Source organism: Telopea speciosissima, chromosome 10 (assembly GCF_018873765.1).
Source record: "Telopea speciosissima isolate NSW1024214 ecotype Mountain lineage chromosome 10, Tspe_v1, whole genome shotgun sequence".
NCBI classification, from domain to species: Eukaryota; Viridiplantae; Streptophyta; class Magnoliopsida; order Proteales; family Proteaceae; genus Telopea; species Telopea speciosissima.
In genome coordinates, this window is record NC_057925.1 from 46,910,095 (window position 1) to 46,930,978 (window position 20,884).

At 43.5% G+C, this 20,884-nt stretch overlaps 3 protein-coding genes across 3 annotated transcripts; 2 read left to right on the forward strand and 1 right to left on the reverse strand.

The window, feature by feature from the left end:
- The first annotated feature begins 340 nt into the window (after positions 1 to 340).
- On the forward strand, positions 341 to 17,608 carry LOC122643648. Its single transcript, XM_043837253.1, has 2 exons — positions 341 to 1,587; positions 17,572 to 17,608. Exon 1 carries the CDS (start codon positions 341 to 343, stop codon positions 1,568 to 1,570), a length of 1,230 nt encoding a protein of 409 aa, XP_043693188.1. The 3' UTR covers positions 1,571 to 1,587; positions 17,572 to 17,608.
- Positions 16,331 to 17,566, forward strand: LOC122643651. Its single transcript, XM_043837254.1, has one exon. It carries the CDS (start codon positions 16,331 to 16,333, stop codon positions 17,564 to 17,566), a length of 1,236 nt encoding a protein of 411 aa, XP_043693189.1.
- Positions 17,609 to 18,653: 1,045 nt separating the features above from the next.
- Positions 18,654 to 19,707, reverse strand: LOC122642527 (fasciclin-like arabinogalactan protein 7). The gene has a single exon (XM_043836031.1). The coding sequence runs from the start codon at positions 19,658 to 19,660 to the stop codon at positions 18,881 to 18,883; it is 780 nt and encodes a 259-aa protein (XP_043691966.1). The 5' UTR covers positions 19,661 to 19,707; the 3' UTR covers positions 18,654 to 18,880.
- Positions 19,708 to 20,884: the final 1,177 nt, after the last annotated feature.

The window sequence follows — 20,884 nt, forward strand, 5'->3', positions numbered from 1 at the left end:
AGGCAGTTGATGCTCGTTTGGTCAAGAACCATAAGCACCCGTGCGGCCCTAGTGGGTGGAAACCACACCGCTGCCAGGTTTAGCACTCGCTAATTTCCTCTCCCTCTCCGCTCCTCTCTTCCCCTCTCCCCTCCTCATCCCTGTCCTTGCTTTCTTCCTTTCTCTGACTTTTTTTTTTTGGATGAATTCCTTTCTCTGACTTTGTCGTCTGTAAAACCAAAAAAAACAACCCATTACCAGAAAAAACCTGCGTCAATCTCTCTTTATTCCCTCCCTCACCTGATTTCAGATAGAATCCTCCACAATTTCTAGGTAGAAAATAAATTTGATGGAAAGAAAAATGGTGTTAACTACAGGATTTCGACCCGAAAAGCCCCAGTATAGGATCAAGTGCCGGCACAGAAGTGGTATCACCCTGACTCCTGAGAATCAGCTCATAATTAAGCTACCCAATTCAAATGTTCTGAAGGCTACCGCTCGATCGGTGCTTTTGGCCTTGGCCATTATCATTTCTTCCTGGTTTGGATCACTTGTCATTTGGGACCCTTCCTTATCTTACAGTCCTGTAGCCGATGAGGCACCCATCCATGGTGAATCATTGTTGCCTATGCTCCTTCGTGATTTAATCCGCGAGGGTCTCTTGAAATCGGACGACAAATCCCTGTTCGTGAACCGACACGACGATGGCGATGAAGAGATAGCTCATGGTGCCCAAATCTTGAACGCCTACGACATCGTCTCTGAATCTGATGCCGAGCGACAGAGCTCGATCCAAGATGACACATTTGATTTCGTCTTCACGTCTGGCTTCGTTGCCGGCGAGTTCATCGATAGAAGCATCAAGACCGGCGGAATTGTCGCCATTCAATTGAGCAATGACGCATCGAATGCCTTCCACAAACCATCAAATTACAAAATTGTGTACCTCAGGCAATTCGAATTCACTGTCTTGGCGATGAAGAAGACCGGACCTGCTGAGATAAAGTCACCGGCGAAGAGATGCCTTTGCCCATTTTCATCGGAAGCAAAGAGGGCAGCATTGAATGGCTTGGAGGATGTGCTGCTTGAACCACCACAAGCTTCTTCAGTGAAGCAAAATAACAAATACTTGAAGAGGACCAAATACCTCCCTGACTTAATGGGTGATTCTTTAAAAGAGTACCCTCGTCGCCTATTCATCGATGTTGGCTCACCGGACAAGAACGACAATGGCGGACCGACATGGTTCGCACAGAATTACCCAACAAGGAACCGAGATTTTGAGATGTATAAGATAGAGACTGTAAACGAAGAGGTGTTGGATGAAGCGGAACCACAGATGAGAATGTCGGACTGGGTGACGAATAATCTAAGAGAAGAGGACTACGTGGTAATGAAGGCACAAGCAGAGGTAGTGGAGGAGATGATGAATAGCAGAGCTATATGTTTGGTGGACGAGCTTTTTTTAGAGTGCGAACACCAGGGCTTGGGAGGGAGGAAGAGCAAGAGCAAGAGGGCGTATTGGGAGTGTTTGGCTCTCTATGGAAGGTTGAGGGACGAAGGAGTTGCTGTGCATCAATGGTGGGGTTGAAGAAGATTTCGACTTTGGTTAGGGATTCGGGTCGTCTCCAGGGAGTGCATCTCCCAGGGATACCTGGGGCGTCGACACCTGGCAGGCTGCGACTCTATTTGTCCCTTCTTCCTCCACTCAGCATACCTGCGACCCTCTCAGCTGCGACTCATTTGGGAGAAAAACCACTCCTCTTCATCCTCCCTTCGGGTTGTTAGTTCTGCATAATGAAAACCCTAATCCAGAATGGTTTTTTTTTTTATAAGTAAATTATATCAAAAAAAGAAAAAAAAAAAAAAAAAAGATATACAAAAAAACAGGAAACCACCTAGAACCTCTTTAAAATATTTAAAGATGGAAATGGGAGGCCTCTAACTAAAACGGGACAGGCCCGTATCAACCAAAGTGCCAAAAACAAAAGTTACAACTGATAGTAAATACAGAAATCAGCATCCCCATAACCAATTTACAAAGTTCTTCTGGGAAGTCAACCAGTTGGAGAATATTCTCCACATCACCCGTAGATAAGGAGGCAATGTAATCTGCTGGTTGATTCACCTCCACCTCCTTCCACACATACTTATATTCCACTGAAGAAAGAGAGGCACTCAAATGGTGGATTTCGCTCTGCAACCATTGTAATACCCAAAGACCTTTAATTTTTCCATTTAACAAGTCCACAGCCAATTTGGAATCTGACTAAAGCTAACTCAGAATGCTTGATAGCCTCTTCCCAAAGAAAGAACCATTTGCTCCTAAAGAAAATGGGAATGAAGGGTGTAATACTAAGGCTGTGACAACGAAGGATCAGGCCCTAATTAGAGCTCGCAAAAACAGAGTACATGGATACCATACATGATGAATATGAGGATTGGGTACTGTTCAATAAATATTACTTAAGCAAAGATGAATTTTCTCTTTGTAAAAATATTTGACAAATCAAATCAGAATCACATAATTTTAAGCATCCATTCTGCTTTAAAGGTACCCTGTCTTTGTCCATAAGTTTATGTGCTTCTAACAGGCAAATCTCAGGAGGGAATTATCTCATTTTTAAATTAAAGTCTTGTGCCCATTTAGTATTTTATCTCTGGGTAGCTTCCATGCAATCTCCCCTTACATTTTCAACTCATTGCAACTAATGATTTTCAATGCTCTATTCCTCAAGTTGATGAAATCAGGAAATCTTTGTTTTCGATGTCCCATCTATAGGTGTCGGGATTAGTGGTTTGCCACCCATTTTCTAACACAAATTTTGGGACATTACCAATCTGGACCTTACCAGATTTGTGACTGATTTTTTCAAATATGGTCACTTGGCCCCAAATTCCAATGACACCCTGGTCTACCTTATTCCCAAAACCTCAAAGGCTGAATCGGTTGATAGCTATCGACCAAAAAGTCTTTGCTGCGTTACAATGAAGGTGATTACAAAGATTTAAACCTTGCGTATCAAATATATCCTTAATCAACTTAATTATCTCGCCATATCAGTCAGCTTTCGTTCCATCTCGCCTCATCTTCGATAACATTTACACAGCCCACGAGTTATACCATTACATTAACCACCGCAAGAAAGGAAAAAACAAACTCATGGCAATTAAACTTGATATGCGAAAAGCCTAAGACCACATGGACTGGATTTTTATTGATAGGACACTTAGGGCTTTCGGCTTTGTTGCTCAATGGGTGGAAATGATTATGAAATGCCTAACCACAGTTAAGCATGAACTTCTGGTTAATGGCTCGATCAGTGGAAGTGTCACACCTTCACGGGGGATTTGGAAAGGGGAACCCCTGTCTCCCTCTATTTTTATTCTTTGTGCTCAGGCGCTTAGTTCTGTCCTCAATAGAGCTGAAGAAGGTAATCTAATTGGAGGAATGAAGGTGCACAACCGAGCTGATCAGATTTCTCACCTTTTGTTTGTTGATGATTGTGTCTTGTTTACTAAAGTGAATCTACAGGAAGTTCATGATAATTCAACGGTTGTTATCCCACATTCTAAAGGTGAAATATGGCAGTGTTGATAGAATTCAACGGTGGTTCTCCCGCATTCTAAACGTGAAATATGGCAGTGCTCCAAAGAAATATTTCGGCCTTCCTACAAAATTCGGGCTCTCAAAGGTGGAAGCTTTCCGCGAGATTGGGAAGAAGACTACTAACCGATTCCAGAGGTGGAAAAATTCCCTTTTATCCTAGACAGGCAAAGAAGTCCTCTTGAAGTCAATCGGTCTTGCTATGAATTCATTCACAACATTGCACTTTAAACTCCCAGTTACTCACCATGATCGAATTAGGAAAGAGGCTTCAAATTTTTTCTGGGGTACTTAGGATGAGATACCAAAGATTAAGTGGATTGCTTGGAAGAAACTCTGTCAAACGAAGGATATTGGTGGTCTTGGTTTGCGAGATCCACACCTTCAGAATTTGGCCCTTCTTTCGAAAATGGCCTAGCGCTTATGGAGCAACCTTGGTTCGCACTGGAGAAAGTTTATGAAGCAGGTCTACTTCCCTTCCTCATCCTTTTTAAAAGCAAAATTGGGTTCATCCCCTTCTTGGGCTTGGAAGAGTATCATGGCTAGAAGGAAGGAAAGTGCTTTGTGATGGTTTGCTTTGGATTATAGGCAATGGCCAAGAGATGAATAACTGGGAAGACAATTGGCTATCATCGTCTGTCGATTTCAAGATTCATACTCCAAAGTCGTTAGAGTGCAACTATATTTGGGTCTCGCAACTGATTAATGAAGAGAACTTGACATGGGACAAGAACATCATTGATAATTTATTCCATCCAACAGATAGACAAGTCATTTTCCAGATTCAGCTTCAAATGTTTCCTAGGGAGGACGCTCAGGTGTGGGGTGTAGCAAAGAATGGTGTTTTCAGTGCGAAAACAGCCTATCACCTTCTAAGTAATCAACAATGGATTAAGCTCCAGAATCGACTGTCCTCATCTCATCATTCAGCTCCTGTCATCCCTCCAACTACTTGGAAGACAATCAGTTGATGCAATACTCTCCCCAAAGTCTGGAACTTTCTGTGAAGGGCGTGTCACGCCCCTATTCCAGACAAGGAATATAATATCATATAAAGGGTGACTAGGACGACGCGTGTCATCCTACTAAACCGCCCGGATCACTGACACAGTGTCCCAACGCACAGTCATATCCAATATTAACATAATATAATATTAGAATGCAGAAAAGAGGAATATTACATTCCAAGGATCAGTAGTATTGCGGAAGCGTATAAATCGAATAGTTACAAGATGTTCAAGGCTAGATGATAAATACAGTAATTAGTTACATTTCCAATGACCATCTAATAACTATCAAAAATGGTATTACAGTAAGTATTTCACCATAGGCCTTAGCCTCAAAAGTGATCAAAAAGGGATCGAGTCCCGAATATCCTCACGGCCCGTAGGCACAATCATCGCAAGGACACCCGTCGCCATGTTCCTCAAACACGGCCTCCGGTTCCTCCTCACCGATCTCATCGTATCCCGAGGGCTGAACTCCAAGTCCTGCGAGATATCCGTCACCTGCACCATAATCTAAAAAGTGTGCGCACGAGGGGGTTAGCTCCACTGAGCCAGTGAGGGGATGGGGATGCACAAACACGCAATTCACATAGTCCAATGATGCATGCACATGTTAAGTCCATTTTTCCACCTAACAAACAAACTAAGTCAATGGCATATGCTACTGTGACAACTCGGGAGACACTGTGGGTCACTTAACTTATCGCCACAATGAAACCTCAATTATCACGTGGGACCTACGCCGATCGAAGCCTCCAAGACCACTCAGTGGCAGACCCCTGATAACCAATACTACCATGACTGGCCTCTCCCACCTCCACGAATCCGGTGTCGATTACCCAACACCTAAACCCCTGTTGGTAAGGGTCGTAGCATAAGGGTGTGAAATCCTAGCCACAATATACTACATGCAAGTCCTATCGTCCCGAGAGGTAATCCGGGCGCATCAACTTTTCATCTGGTTTAGTGCCCGGTTACCAGCACGGCACGGCGCATACAGTTCAACATGACATTCAACATAATTTCTTCATAAAGGTTTATAGAGTTCGGGGTTCCGGCACCGGTACCCACCGGCACCGAGACCCATCAAGATACAACATTACCAATCAACATTATAACAAATAGATATAAAATTATGCAATATGCGCAAACATGCTTATTAATTATACTGAGTACATAATATATAGTGCAATAATAATAACAAGCCCAAACAACCAAACCCACTCACAACGTATACGCCAAGCACCACGATTATCAGTTGTCGCCTCGATCAAGCAATAAGCCACAAAAGTGAATATATTAACCTATACAAAGAGTGGAATAAGGTTACACGAGCGAAAGGAACGGATCCCCAAAAGGTCTCCCATAAACACTTAAGTATAAGGTTTCAGAGACGAAGTGGTTGCAGGAGTGGTTTCATGCCCAAATTCCGCAACCACATGTAAATCCTAGGAAACCGGGGGTTCGGGACAGCTTTAGTCAAGGTCGGATGCAGATGTGGTTTCAGAAAACTGAAACCGAGTGTAAATCCGACCTTCACAGAATCCTTCTCGGGAAGGTAATTTCAGGGTGGTTTCTTGCAGGTCTGAAACCACCTGTAAACCCTCACACCTTCAGGTCCAAAATCCGAAGGATTCCCCTCCAAGGACCCCATTTCAAGTGGTTTTAAAGCACAAGGACTTCTAGAAAACTCCATCCTAAGCTCATTAGGGTCCAACCTTAAACCTCCCAAATGGCAATGAGAACCCTCACATTAGAGCTCATAATGGAGTGAACTAACTCCACCATAGCTTGGCTTTAAAGCTCCATCTACTCCCTAGGTTCCAAGAGAGATCTAGGTCAATCTCTCCCATTACCCAACCCCTTTTAAAATCCAAAATAGAAGAAGGAAGAAGGTTCAATAGCTTACCTTCCCCCAAGATGAGAGCTCCACGATTTATGGCCCAAGAGATGGGGTCTCCACCTTCCTCCAAGCCTCTCTCTCCTTCCTCTTTCTCTTCCTCTCCTCTTTCTCTCCTCTTTCTCTCCTCTTTCTCTCCTCCACGATTTAGGGTAGAAGAGGGTGATGAAGGAGAAGTGATGTTCTCTCTCTCCCTCATGGACTCATTTATAATAAATGGGTATATGGGTACCTCTAGTCAAATGGGTCATGAGGCCTAATGGGTCAACCCATTAGTCCTATGTGGGTAAGTGGATGGAATAACCCATCATTGGGTCAATAGGTTAAATGGGCCTGCCCACAACCTCAATTAGGGAAAAGCCCATTCTTAGATGGGTTCATATGAGATGGGTATAAGTCCCCAATGTACTTCCTAAAGGTACGCGGGACCCGCACTTAAATTATTCCCTTCTCTCATGAAATAGCTCGAGCGGTTCAAGCCCGGACCCGTACTTCGAGGTTACCAAGGGAAGAATAATTAATAAGACTTGAGGCTAGAACTTACCTTTCCCCCTGTCATGGTTTATTACCCATGACCCCGAATAGCTTCGCCACGGCAATGCTAAGCTCATCACCGAACGAAATATCCAACTGAGGTGACGGTCCAGGATGCTCTCTCCTGAACTCCTCGCTTCCCGGGCTGGTACTTGGAGGGTAATCGACGAAGTCGCCGTCAACGAACTTTCCCCACTGGCGGTTGAGGAATCTTTCCTCCACAGGCAAACCCGTGCTGTGGTCAACGATTTTGTAGCTAGGTTTGACCATCATGGAGAACAGGTCACCAGCATACATGGCAGCGGTATCTACACGTCACGAGAAGAAATGATATTTAATTATATCCCGGGGTACGGGTATAACAGGGCGTGTGCTGGAGGAGTTGCTACTGGTGATGGCTTTAGACGTTGTAAAATTCAGCTGGATCTACAATGTCATAGATGTGGGGCACATGAAACCATTGATCATATTTTCCTAAATTGCCCCTATGCTCAGGCAATCTGGTTTGGAAGTCCCCTGAATCTAAGGATCAACAATGTTACCTCCTCCTTCCCTTCCTGGCTAGCTGGTTGGATAGCCTCTCTCTCAACAGACAAAGTGCATAGCAGGAAATTGGAAAGTCTGTATGCCTTCCTCTGTTGGTACATTTGGAAAGCAAGGAATGCATCTCACCTTGATAAAAGCTCGATCTCTCCTATGGAAACTTGCAATCTATCTATAGGTGCCTTTGAAGAATTCTAGGCTATTAGCAATAAAGCTTCTAGATCAGCCACGTCCCCTCATTCTCCAACCTCAACCTGGAACCTCCCTCCTCAAGGTTCAGTTAAGATCAATTGCAATGCCTCCTTCTCTTCCTCATCTGAGCCAGTGGGCATTGGTGTGATCAATAGATATTTGCAAGGCAACTGTTTATCTGCCCTCTCTGACCTAACCTCTGTGCCTAATTGTCTTCAAGGTGAGGTAGTAGCGATTTGGACGGGGCTTGTTCATGCTTTTGGTGAAGGTCACAGGCATATCCTGCTTGAATCGGATTGCCAAGAGCTAATCGGCCAGTTGCAATCTCCCAGCTCTTTGCCAACATGCATCATGTCGTTTCTCAAGGACATTACTCATCTTGTGTCTCTTTTCTCTAGCTACTCCTTTGCTTTTATTCCAAGGTCCCTCAACAATGCTGCTAATACCTTGGTTAGGAAGACCGTGTCACTTGCGTGCATGACATCCTGGCCACTATCCACTCCATGGATTGTTGATATTTGTAATATTGACTCTATGCGTTTTTCATGCTCTAATCAATAGATCTCTTTTTACAAAAAAAAAAAAAAAAAAAAAAAAAATCAACTCATTAGAACTTAAAGAGTTATTAATTATAGGGTAATTTATACATACCACCCCTGAGGTTTAACGAAAGTATAATTTTACCCCCAGTTTTGGATAATTCTGTGTACCTCCCTGAGGTTTACAAACATTAACAAATACACCCATTCCGTCAGTTCATGACTAACAGTGTTAAAATCAAGGGGTACAGTGACAAAAATGCCCCTTCAAGAGAAAAAAAAAACAACCTGCAACTCATCTTTCCCAAATCGATTGGGGAAGATGAGTTGCAGGTATCCTTGAGTCTTGGATGTGCTAGTGGAACTTTGTCCCTTCATCTTCGTCGGATCAAGATCGTCATCGTCAGCCCAATTTTTTCTTCATCTTTCTTCTTCTTGCTGGTATGTGAAAATTCCCCTATTAATTGAAGATGTAACGATGTATGACTTCCTAATCAAATTTATCCACTCGAACGGCCATAAAGTCTTCCTCAAGGAATTCAAAATCTATATAATCCTTCTCGCCTTCCTCGAACACTTGCAAATATGTCTTATAGCTTTCTTGGTTTCTTCCGCTCTCTGCAATTTATTTTCCTTTTACTGTGAGATTGAAATGGCGAGAACGAAACAAACAACAAGAAAAGTCATTGGAGGAAAAGCTCTCCCTGTAAGCAGCTTGCAACCAAGGCAGCTCGTAAGTCTACCCCAACAACCGGAGGAGTGAAGAAGCCCCACTGATTTAGGCCGGGAACAATGGCGCTTCGTGAGATAAGAAAGTATCTGAATAGTATTGAGCTTTTGATCCGAAAACTGCCCTTTCAGCGTCTAGTTCGTGAAATGGTTGATGTTTTGGATTCCTTAGCTTGTAGGTTTGGGGTTGGAACTAGTTGGTGTATCTACGAAGCAAATTATGAGCAATGAGAATCTCTTGTTTTCTACCTAATTTCTCTCTTGGTGCCTATTTTATTTCTCCTCTTCCTTTGTAAATGGGTTGTCCAGATATTTGAGAAATAGGGATTTGGAGATGACATTGGGTACTTGTTCTTCTTCTTTTGATGCATTTTTAAGCAGTGCTTCTCATCGATTGGTTTTCAAATGAAGTATTTCAGCATTTAATGGATCAAATTCGCTAGTGGGTTTCTGTAGATGCCCATTTGTGGCTCCATATTGTTGAAATGACTAGGGTTTCGGGTCTCTCATCTTTTGAGTTTAGAGTTTGGGATTGTGAGTGCATTTGTTAGTAAATCATTAGCAATCAATGTGTAGTTTAAATAGATTTCTATCTTATTTCCTTCTGGTTCCATTTTGAAAACCCTCTTCTGCTTTCTATCTTAGAAGAGTTTTTTCGCATAGGAGACTTGAAGAATTAGGATTTGCAGATGATTTTTGGTATTTTTTTTCTCTTTCATTTTAAAACGGTTCTAATTGATTGGTTGCTACATGAATTGCTTCAATTTTTTATTGGATTTGAATTTGGTACTACGTCAGTTTATAAGTTGCAGTTTTTTTTTTCTTACAAGGGCAATTTTTGTCATATCTGTTGCGTGTGAAAACCTCTGTCGCCCGGTTCGCCCACGGATGAGCCTGCAAAAAACCGAGTAAGTGCGAGAGAGCCGGTGTGGCTCCGGCCTAGGATTCTCCGACGCTCAAGTCAGGTCTCCAGTGCAACAACGTAACAGCTAGTAAAAAGTGAGATGAGCGTTTGAGCTCCATACTTGGGTATTTATAGGATGAGATGAGGCGGTTGGAGGAGTCCTTGTATGGTAAGAGTCCTCTGTTGATAGGGCTCTTCCATGCGCAGTAGAGTGGAGAGTTATTTTCGGAGTCGGTCTCTCAGTAAGGTAAGAGTCCTTATGGGAGAGTGATTCGAATCCGTGCGGGATTACGACCCGATTCGTATCCCATGATTGTAGGGACATGCTGATGTGGTGCCGTGATCTTCGGAGCACCGCTATTGAGGTTTCTGGAGAGGGCTCGGCCTCGGACAGCCGTGGCCTAAGTGCTCGGCCTCTGGAGGCCAGGGCCTCAGTGCTCGACCTCTGGGGGTCGAGGCCTCAGTGCTCGGCCTCTGGCGGTCGGGGCCTCAGTGATCGACCTCGGCCTTGGCGTACATGGCATGTAAATTTCCTCCAGTCATACGGGAGCTCGGTCGAGTCATGGCACTCTGTCTATGGCTGACTTGTGTGGGCTCGGCTCAGGGCTCGGGAGGCCTGAGCCTCTGCCACCGAACTTGGCCACGTTGGGGGAGATCGTTTTCTTGCTCCGTACCCGGTGTAACGCCGCGCACCAGGTGCTCAGCCTAGGTGCTCGGCCAGGCAAGAAATGGAATGCCGCCTCTCTCCGGATGAATGGTTCATCCCGGCCTCGGATTGCTCAGCTCAGACCTGTGATTTGGTCTCAGCACATCCACGTGGCGACCTCTGGTTGGTTAGGAGATTTATGACTCATCATAGGCCCCCCACTCATCAAGGGTTGATTCGGCCTTGATGAGTAGAACCTCTCCATTTGCTGACGATTCTCTTCCGAGGCCGAGCCTGAGCTCTCTTTTTCTTTGGCGATTTGATGCTGTATGGACTGACAGTTGGGACGTCAGTGCCACGTCACTCGGCGCCATTATGGCGCTCGGGAATTCGAACCATCTTTTGATCTGGTCCATTGAATTTTGCTGAGTTCTTCTCGGTCGTTGGATCTTGGTGACTCAGAGGCTATAAATAGGCGACCCTTCTTCTCTTATTCTTCACTATTTCAAATCTTGGAATGCTCGGCTAGCTCGGAGTCTTCAGCTCGTCAAGTGCTCGGCACCTTCATCTCTCTAGTTCACATTCAGCTCGTCCCTCAAGCTTCTTTAAACCAGTAAGTTCTCTTCACCTAGCATGTCAGTCGGTAGTGGTCACGAGGGCGAAGTGCTCGCCAGAGTGGGTGAGATCGTGGGTCCGAGCCGAGAGCTCGCCACCCGTTCTCCCACCATAGGCTTGTTGGGCTAGACCTCGGACGAGCCCGTCGCGTTAGAGTCCCGCTAGGCCGATGTTGTCGAGGTCCCACTGCCCCTGGAGTCCGGCCATGAGGCCCAGCCAATTCTTGAAGACAGAACTGAGAGCTCGGGATCGTCCTCATCAGACGATGAAGAGTCGAGCGAAGAGCGATCTTTCGAAGATGGGGTCGGCTCGGTCGACTCCACCACTGACATTCCTGAGACGGAAGAGGGAAGCGTCGGCATGGTGGAGAGCTCGGTCACCGAGGCCGACCTCCAATGCCTGAGGGTTACATATGTCGTTCCCAAGGACATCCACCTCCGAGCCCCCAGCCCTGGGGAGATGGCCTGCTTCATCCGGCCCGACGAGGTGGCCCTGTACAAGATAGCGTTCAGGTACGCTCTTAGGTTCCCAGTGCTCGGATTGGTGGACCAAATCCTGGACCACTCTCACCTCTCTCCGGGTCAGCTGACACCGAATGCGTGGCTGTTGTTGTACGGCTTCCACGTCTTCTTCTGCGAGATGGGCCGAGCCGCGCGTGGCCCTCTTCTCTCGGCTCTACTATCTGAAGAAGTCCTTGGAGAAGGGGTGGTATTACTTCACCCGTTGAACCAAGAAGGGTTTGGCTCTGAGCAGCCACAAGTTTCTGGTCGGGGTGCCGACCTCCAACAAGCACTGGAAGCCTCGATTCTTCTTCACTTCCATCCCAGACTGCCCCTTCCAAACCGAGTGGAAGGAAATTCATCTGGGCTATGTCAATAGGGCATTGCCTCTGAATGAGAACGAGCTGACCTCGCTCGATCTGATTCGCCAACACCCACCCTTCGAGGAGTTCTGCCGAGTCATGGCACTCTGTCTATGGCCGACTTGTGTGGGCTCGGCAGGCCTGAGCCTCAGCCACGGAACTTGGCCACGTTGGGGGAGATCGTTTTCTTGCTCCGTGCCCGGTGTAGTGCTCTCATTGGGTGCTCGGCCAGGCGAGAAATGGAATGCCACCTCTCTCCGGGTGAACGGTTCGGCTTGGCCTCGGATTGCTCGGCTTGGACCTGGGATTTGGTCTTAGCACATCCACGTGGCGACCTCTGGTTGGTTAGGAGATTTATGACTCATCAATATGAAAACCAAGTAATTAACAACACCAACAACCCAAAATACCCAGCAGCTGATCTTCCCCTTTTTCAAACTCTAAACTATTTGGGAAAGATGAGTTGTAGGTTGTTTTTTTTTTTTTTTTTTTCTTGAAGAGTCATTTTTGTAACTTTACCCCTTGATTTTAACACTGTTAGTCATGAATTGATGGAATGGGTGTATATGTTAATGTTTGTAAACCTCAGGGGGCACGTAGAATTATCCAAAATTGGGGGGTAAAATTATACTTTCGTTAAACCTAAGGGGTGATATGTGTAAATTACCCTTAATTATATGTCCTGAAGCATAGATACATGCAAAATAAAAAGAAAAAAAGAAGAGGAACATTCCATTTCCAGCAGGCCATTCCTAGACCTGCAAAATGATTAAGTTGGAAGCAGCTTTAATGTTATATGAGTAACAGCTCAAGTGCAAGTCTATACTATCATACAAACCTGGTTACTTGGTATTTAATTAAGTGATCAATATAAATGCAGTCATAGAAAACAGAAAAAAAGAAGAATAGTGAAACCAAATTTTAAGACGGAGCTTTACGTAGAAAGGCCAATAGAAACAGCAACGAAACACAATTCAAAAGTAACAAAAGAACTTGGATATAAGGAAGCAACCAGAAATGAGGTTATACTTCCTCTAGTTGGTATTGCCTTAATTTTTCATAGATCTTGCATGCTTTCGACCTGTCAACGAATCAGAACGAAATATAGAAAGAACCTAAGGAAATTGTACGAGAGTTTGATCCTCTTCAAGTATTTGATATTTTGCGAGAGGATTAGAGGGCAAAGTTGGGGTTGCAGGGTTTGGGGGAAGTTTTGGAGGGTGGTAGTATGGAGAAAGTTAGACATATGAAAAGTACCCTAAACAAAATATATCAAACGTGAGCTACCCCATATGTAATTTCTCCAAACGATATATACCCCAGGCAAGGTTCAAAATCCAGGTATCGATCGTTGCCAAAACCTTTCAGGATCGGGATTAGATCGGTACAAATCGCTCAGGATAAGTCAAACCCCTCCCCCCCCCCCCCCCCGCCAAAATCATTTTTTATGGATTGGGTAATGTATTAGCCAAAGTTGGTGGGTATTTTGATCTCGGGATTGGATCGGCCGATATTATCCAGATCGGATTGTCAAGATAATACCAAAAAAAAAAAAAAAAACCCTTAAAAACTTTGAAAAAAAAAAAAAAAAATTCAATCAAATAGATCAATGATCAAATTGGATCGATTGATCCAACCGAGGTAGTCGATCCAGGGAATGATCTAGTCAAACCTTGTTGTATCGGTTTAATCTCAGGATCAGCCTCGATCGATATCAGCCGATCCGATCCGAGATTCAAAATCATGACCCCAGGTGTAATTTTCCCGTTAAATTATCCAAAACAAAGAAACCCTCACTTGCATACATTTTATACAGTTTTTTTTCACAGCTAAAATATCCAAATGCATTAAATGTATGCGTCACAATGGTTCTACAATTCTTTATTTATTGAGGATAATTCCTGTCATTTCACATTGACACTGCATTAAAAATTTTTCAATTTTTTGAAAATCATTAAATACTACATTAAAATAACTTTTAAAAATAAAACATAGAACAATTAAAAGAAAAATAAGATTACAACTAGGGCTACAATAGGGTTGGGTTGGGCCAAGCTTTTAAAAAACTCTAGCCCAACTGAGATGGGCCCAAGCACGGACCGACCATGACTTAGGGCCTGAAAAATCCAATCCTAACTTGTTCTCAGGATCGTGCCAGGCAAACCTTGATTGGCCCTAACCATAAGACATGACACTTATGGTGGTATGTTCCTTTCTTTTTTCAATTATTTGGATACTTTTAGTTAATATCAAGCTATTTCGTAATTTTAATGTTTACTAGGCTGACCTTTAGGGTAAGGCATTTTAACCACATGATTTAAAACTCTATCTTTTTTAAATCTAAGACACCATTGACTACTACTGTACTACCTTCCCATTAAAGTACTACTTTATCTATTATTTTGCGTGGAATTACATGAAATCAGCCAATTTTAGATTGTCATAGTGATAAATCAACCAAAATTATCTTTAGAAGATGTAGGGGTGAGGTCGAGAAGAAAAAGAAGAAGACAGGGTCGGGTCGGGCCAGGCTTAGCCTGAGGCCTCAATCCTAACCTGTCCTCATGGTCAGGGTATCTCAGCTAGGGCCTGAGGCCTCAATCTTGGCTCAACTCAACCCCGACTCAAGGCCAGAAATTTCCAACAGGCCAATAGGGCTAAACTTGCACTCCCAATTACAACTCTTTTAGTTTTTTTTTTTAGTTTAGGGGAGGGGGAGAGAACGAATGCTAGCGTTGCCCCTGCGCCCAAGGGCACGCAAAATGACCGCCACAACTCCGGAATTTTCCACCTTGCCATGAGGATACGACGGTCATTTTATGTGCTCCTGTGTCTGAGCCTAGGGGCAGCGCACCACACGTGCCAGGTAGCGTTCACTTTCTTTTTTTCCTTTTTATTAAGGGTAAATTACACGTCACCCCCTGGTTTTCAAACAAAACTCAAATCACCCCTTGGTTTTTGAAAAAACTCAAATCACCTCCTGATTTAAACCCTAATATGGCAAATTAGTCCCTACCATTAGTTTTATGTTGTTAAGTGATGATGTCAGCCAGTTAAATAAATTTAAATCTCTAAACTACCCTTGACCAATGTTGAAGATGAAGGAAGGGTAGTATTGTAAATTTAATTCTAATGTTTTAGTACAAAGGTAAAATAGTCCTTTCACACCAATAACAAACAGCAAACTAACACCGTTACTATAGAGGGGGTGATTGGAGTTTTTTCAAAAAACAGGGGATGACCTGAGTTTTGTTTGAAAACTAGAAGGTGACTTGTAATTTACCCTTTATCAATAGTAACATTACAACTCTTTACTTAGGCAATAATTTTTTTTTTTGAATAGAGTACTTGGGTAATAACAAGTTCAATTTGGATCCAGCCACCTGCCCGTCCTGCGCTGTACTGTGCATACACAGCAAGACGTGCAATTATAGCCTTACCCCTGCCCAAACGTCTTGCCCGAATGGGGGTAAGGTGGTAATTGCGCACCTTGCTGTGTCTGTGCAGGACGGGCAGCGGCAGTAGAGGATCTAGATCATAACAAGTTTCACTGTTTGAATGATCAATTTGCTTAATTTTACAAGGCCACCAGACTTGCAAAAGAAACAAGAACTAGGGAGGAACTTATTTCTCGAGGATCCGTTAATCAGCCAATGTCTCTCCTTCACTCGTCTCCCATTCCCCAATTCAAACAGCTCACCTTTCCCTTCTCAATTTCAACTGAATTCCATTGGGGCAATCAATAAATCACCTTTGAAATGAACCTCCGTTCCAAATCAAATAACAACCAGACAAGAAGAAAAAAAGCCTCCAACCCCTCAGCCTCGCATGTTCTTCTTCTTCTTCTCCTCTCTAATGATGTCCCATTAGAAAGGAAGAATCAAACACAAGTTGAGTGCTGAGGACAAAAACCCATTCGTCAATCTGGGGCTGTTTAAAAATGGAAGCGCAGAGGCTTAGGCAGTTGATGCTCGTTTGGTCAAGAATCATAAGCACCCGTGTGGCCCTCGTGGGTGGAAACCACACCGCTGCCAGGTTTTGCACTCGCTAGTTGCCCCTCCTTCGCTGCTCCTCTCCTCTCCCCCTCCTCATCTGTGTCCTTGCTTTCTTTCTTTCTCTGACTTTGTCGTCGTCTGTAAAACCAAAACAAAAAAAAAACAACCCATTACCAGAAAAAAACCTGCGTCCATCTCTCTTTCTTCCCTCCCTCACCTGAATTCAGATAGAATCCTCAACAACTTCAAGGTAGAAATTAAATTTGATGGAAAAAAAAATGGTGTTAGCTCCAGGATTTCGACCTGAAAAGCCGCAGTATAGGACCAAGCACCGGCACAGAACTGGGATCACCGTGAATCCTGAGAATCAGCTCATAATTAAGCTACCCAATTCAAATGTTCTGAAGGTTACCGCTCGATCGGTACTTTTGGCCTTTGCCATTATCACATCTTCCTGGCTTGGATCACTTGTCATTTGGGACCCTTCCTTATCTTACAGTCCTGTAGCCGATGAGGCACCCATCCATAGTGAATCATTGTTGCCTATGCTTCTTCGTGATTTAATCCGCGAGGGTCTCTTGAAATCGGACGACAAATCCCTGTTCGTGAACCGACACGGCGATGGCGATGAAGAGATAGCTCATGGTGCCCAAATCTTGAACGCCTATGACATCGTCTCTGAATCTGATGCCGAGCGACATCTCTCGATCCCAGATGACACATTTGATTTCGTCTTCGCGACTGGCTTCCTTGCCGGCGAGTTCATCGATAGAAGCCTCAAGACCGGCGGAATTGTCGCCATTCAATTGAGCAATGACGCATCGGATGCCTTCCACAAACCATCGAATTACAAAATTGTGTATCTCAGGCAATTCGAATTCACTGTCTGGGCGATGAAGAAGATCGGACCTGCTGAGATAAAGTCACCGACGAAGAGATGCCTTTGCCCATTTTCATCGATAGCAAAGAGGGCAGCATTGAATGGCTTGGAGGATGTGCTGCTTGAACCACCACAAGCTTCTTTAGTGAAGCAAAATAACAAATACTTGAAGAGGACCAAATACCTCCCTGACTTAATGGGTGATTCTTTAGAAGAGTACCCTCGTCGCCTATTCATCGATGTTGGCTCACCAGAAAAGAACGACTATGGCGGACCGACATGGTTTGCACAGAATTACCCAACAAGGAACCGAGATTTTGAGATGTACAAGATAAAGACTATAAACGAAGAGGTGTTGGATGAAATGGAACCACAGATGAGAATGTCGGACTGGGTGACGAAAAATCTAAGAGAAGAGGACTACGTGGTGATGAAGGCAGAAGCAGAGATAGTGGAGGAGATGATGAAGAGCAGAGCTATCTGTTTGGTGGATGAGCTTTTTCTAGAGTGCGAACACCAAGGCTTGGGAGGGAGGAGGAGCAAGAGCAAGAGCAACAGGGCCTATTGGGAGTGCTTGGCTCTCTATGGAAGGTTGAGGGACGTCGGAGTTGCTGTGCATCAATGGTGGGGTTGAAGAAGATTTCGACTTTGTTAGAGAGAGAAAGAGCAAGCCAGGGTTAATTTATTGAATTTTTCTCCTCTCAGTTCCCTGCCCGGCCAGGTTCGTAGGTTCCACTCATGGGGATGGCCGAAATGACGACCTCATCCCACCCAGGCAGTGTGTTCAGGCAGGGGTTGGTCGTCATTTCCGGCCCCCTATAAGAGGAACCTACAAACCTGACCATGCAGGATTATGTTTGAGGTACTGTTAAGTTTCATAAATATTATATTTGGATACCTCATGTTAAATAAATTTTATATTGCCGAAACTTGGATTTGGGTCTTCTATGGTGTGACAGGGTTTGTAGCTCACCATCCGATGGCCCGCACCTGTGTGTTGGGCTGCATGCACGTGCACTATGGACCGTTGTTGGATGTGCACTACACTCCCTATCACGCTACAGAGGGGCCCAACGCTCGAAACCTTGGGTTACGAAGCATCAAATAGGGGCCATTTGGTCATTTCAACCTTTTTATTGTGAGAGGGGGCATGACAATCAGCTAACTAACATCGTGGTCTGTAGCATAAATCCACTAGGTCGTAATGGAGTAACCTTACCGTTGTGCCGATGTCTGCCCTCTAAGATGATGTTTCTGATCATTCATTCTAAACATATTGTTTCCAAAGTATCATATGATCAGATGATTTCGTTTTGTGTCCAAACTACTAATTTAAGTCCCAGTCAAGACTCTGGTAAAATATCAGTTTAACCTATTTTTCGGATTCAATGTTAAAAATATTGTTGCTGTTTTGTTAATTGTCAAGAATACATTTTTTTTTTTCAGTTTTGAGGTGTGAAGCTATTAATCATAACCTACAACACAAACCAACTAAACTGATGCTTGACTTGTAAGCTAAACTTATATTAAATTGCAATTTCCTCTAATCTTTTTGCCAGATCTAGCCCAAAAATCACATTCCAGTACTTATATAATGAATTTTTCAAACAGAATTCTCTTTGACAAGCACAAAACATGAACCAGAACAATCATTTCCTTTTCAAAACAACTTTATAATAGACCTAAAAGGAATAAACTAGCTTCCACTGTCCAAATTTTGATTCACACAGAATCTAACAGTCCAAGATTGGATTTTGAACTGAAGAACAATATATGACAAAAGAAGGGAACCATATCCTCCAACTTAATTTCAATATACAAATTATTATGTTTTAAAAAAAATGGACTGAACTGAAAGATCAAAGATGACTAAACTCCTCTCATCTCAATATAAATTAAGACACTAGACACTCCAGTAATCCACATAATGAAGCACCAGCTGATCCTCTTAGAAGATTAAGATCAATCCACCTGATATTGCCAGAGCCAAGTAATGCAAGGCACCCCAGCAGATGATCCTGTGAGAAGAGGAAGATGAAGATAAGGGAGAAGATCCCTGTTCGGTTAAGCTTGGAGGACTATCGGCGGTTGGAGCAATCTCAGGAGATGGTGCCGGCGCCGGAGCTGGAGGAGGGGCTTCACCAAAGATTGCTTCAGGAAGAAGGACCTTATCAACCTGAAACAATGAAACAGGGTTTGTAGAATGTACACTGCTGCTCACCTTGGTGTTGGTCCAGCCTGAGTTAAGGTGAACAGTTCCTGAGACATCTGTGAAATTCAAAGTGTACTGCCCACCTGCCATTGTGGTTACAGGGCTTGATTGGCTCAAGCTATTGAAATCAGATAGAGTATAATATTGGGATAATCCATGGAAGAGGATAAGTGACTTTTGCTGATCTTGAGTTAGATTTGACAGAGGAGGCTTTTTAAGAGATGAGAAGGCACTGTCTTTAGGAATAAAGATGGTTATTCCCTGTTTAGTGTTGTTGGCTTGGTCTTGGAATGTTTGAATCACTTTGGTTGATTCAAGTAAGTTGAGGAAAGTGTGGAATGGTCCAGCAACAGTCAATAGATCCACGAGGTTGACGTAATCCGTTGCCGGTGCTGGTGCCGGTGCCGGTGCCAGAGTTGGAGAGAATGCCGGAGATGCAACCAACTGAGCACTTGTAAATGAAGAACTCAACAGGATTAGTACACTGGTAACCGTGAAAATCATGGTAACTGCCATTGTTCTTCTTTCCCTTTTTGGTTTTTCGTTTTTCCTTACTCTTCTATGTAATCTCTCTCTCTTTCACCAAAAACCTGCAACAACCCAACCACCCACAGAATAATTACATTTCAAACTGAGTAAAAGTGACTAATGCTCCACAGAAAGAATGCCAACAGGACTCAAATTCTCTGTTCTAGGTGCATTTCACAGGGAAAATGTTTTCTGATTTCTATTTCTCTGCACAAACAGCTATAGAAAACAAATTCATAATAACAAAATTAGATCAAGATCCATCTTTTCTATCATTCTTCATTGGTTCCACATTAGTGACGATATGCAATAGTAGCAGGAAGGTTCTTTTAGAGAACCCAACTTACCCAATTACTGCAAGAACAACCAGAAAGATGGTGAAAGAAAAACTGATTAAATCATTACACAGTAAGAACAATACCAGCCAATAAAAAGATCAGATCTTGATCACTAAAACAGAACTGACAATTAAGCAAATGCCATTACCATAAACACAAAAGGAAAGAAAAAAGAAAAAAAGTTCATTTAAAGAGAACTTAAGAAGAGCCCATAAATGAACCAGAAAGATACATGTGAGAGAGAGAGAGAGAGAGAGAGAGAGAATGGGAGACTACCAACCTGACAGAGGAATTCAGAGAGAGAGAGAGAGAGATTGGACAGGAACTACAAGAAGGACTGAAACATGGAAGACTATTAAATGACAAGAAAGATTTGAAATGTGAGAGATTATATAAAAGACAGGAGGAATGGGAAGAATGGTGCAAAAAACCATGAGATTGGGTGTTGAAGCTGGTGAAGGGTGAATAGAGGTGGGTACAGAGGCAGATTACTCTAAGGCCCCGTTTGGTTGGGGGAGAGTTCTAGCAGATTCTTTTTCCTTTGCTAAATGTGGTATTTCTTTGTAGTAGAAGAAAATGAAGGGTAAGTGAATAGGAAACATGTAAAGGGAAGACCACCATGTAAGGTGGGCTTTCTAAATCAAAACCCCCCAACTTATTAGTTTCTTTTTCTTTCACTTTTAGTGGCCGACCTTGCACTCTACCCTTACCGTAATATATAAACCAAATTTCTCTATCAATCCCCCCCAACCAGGAATTTAGCTCACGGTTGGTACCGGTATCAATCATTGCCGATACCAATACTGATATCGATACTAATATTGATATGGATCGGCCATTTGGGTCGGATCGGACAGTTTTGTTCCTCAAAAGA

Excerpts from the sequence above, each read along its gene's own strand:
- LOC122643648 (XM_043837253.1), top strand. The coding sequence starts at position 341 with ATGGTGTTAACTACAGGATTTCGACCCGAAAAGCCCCAGTATAGGATC.
- LOC122643651 (XM_043837254.1), top strand. The coding sequence starts at position 16,331 with ATGGTGTTAGCTCCAGGATTTCGACCTGAAAAGCCGCAGTATAGGACC.
- LOC122642527 (XM_043836031.1), bottom strand. The coding sequence starts at position 19,660 with ATGGCAGTTACCATGATTTTCACGGTTACCAGTGTACTAATCCTGTTG.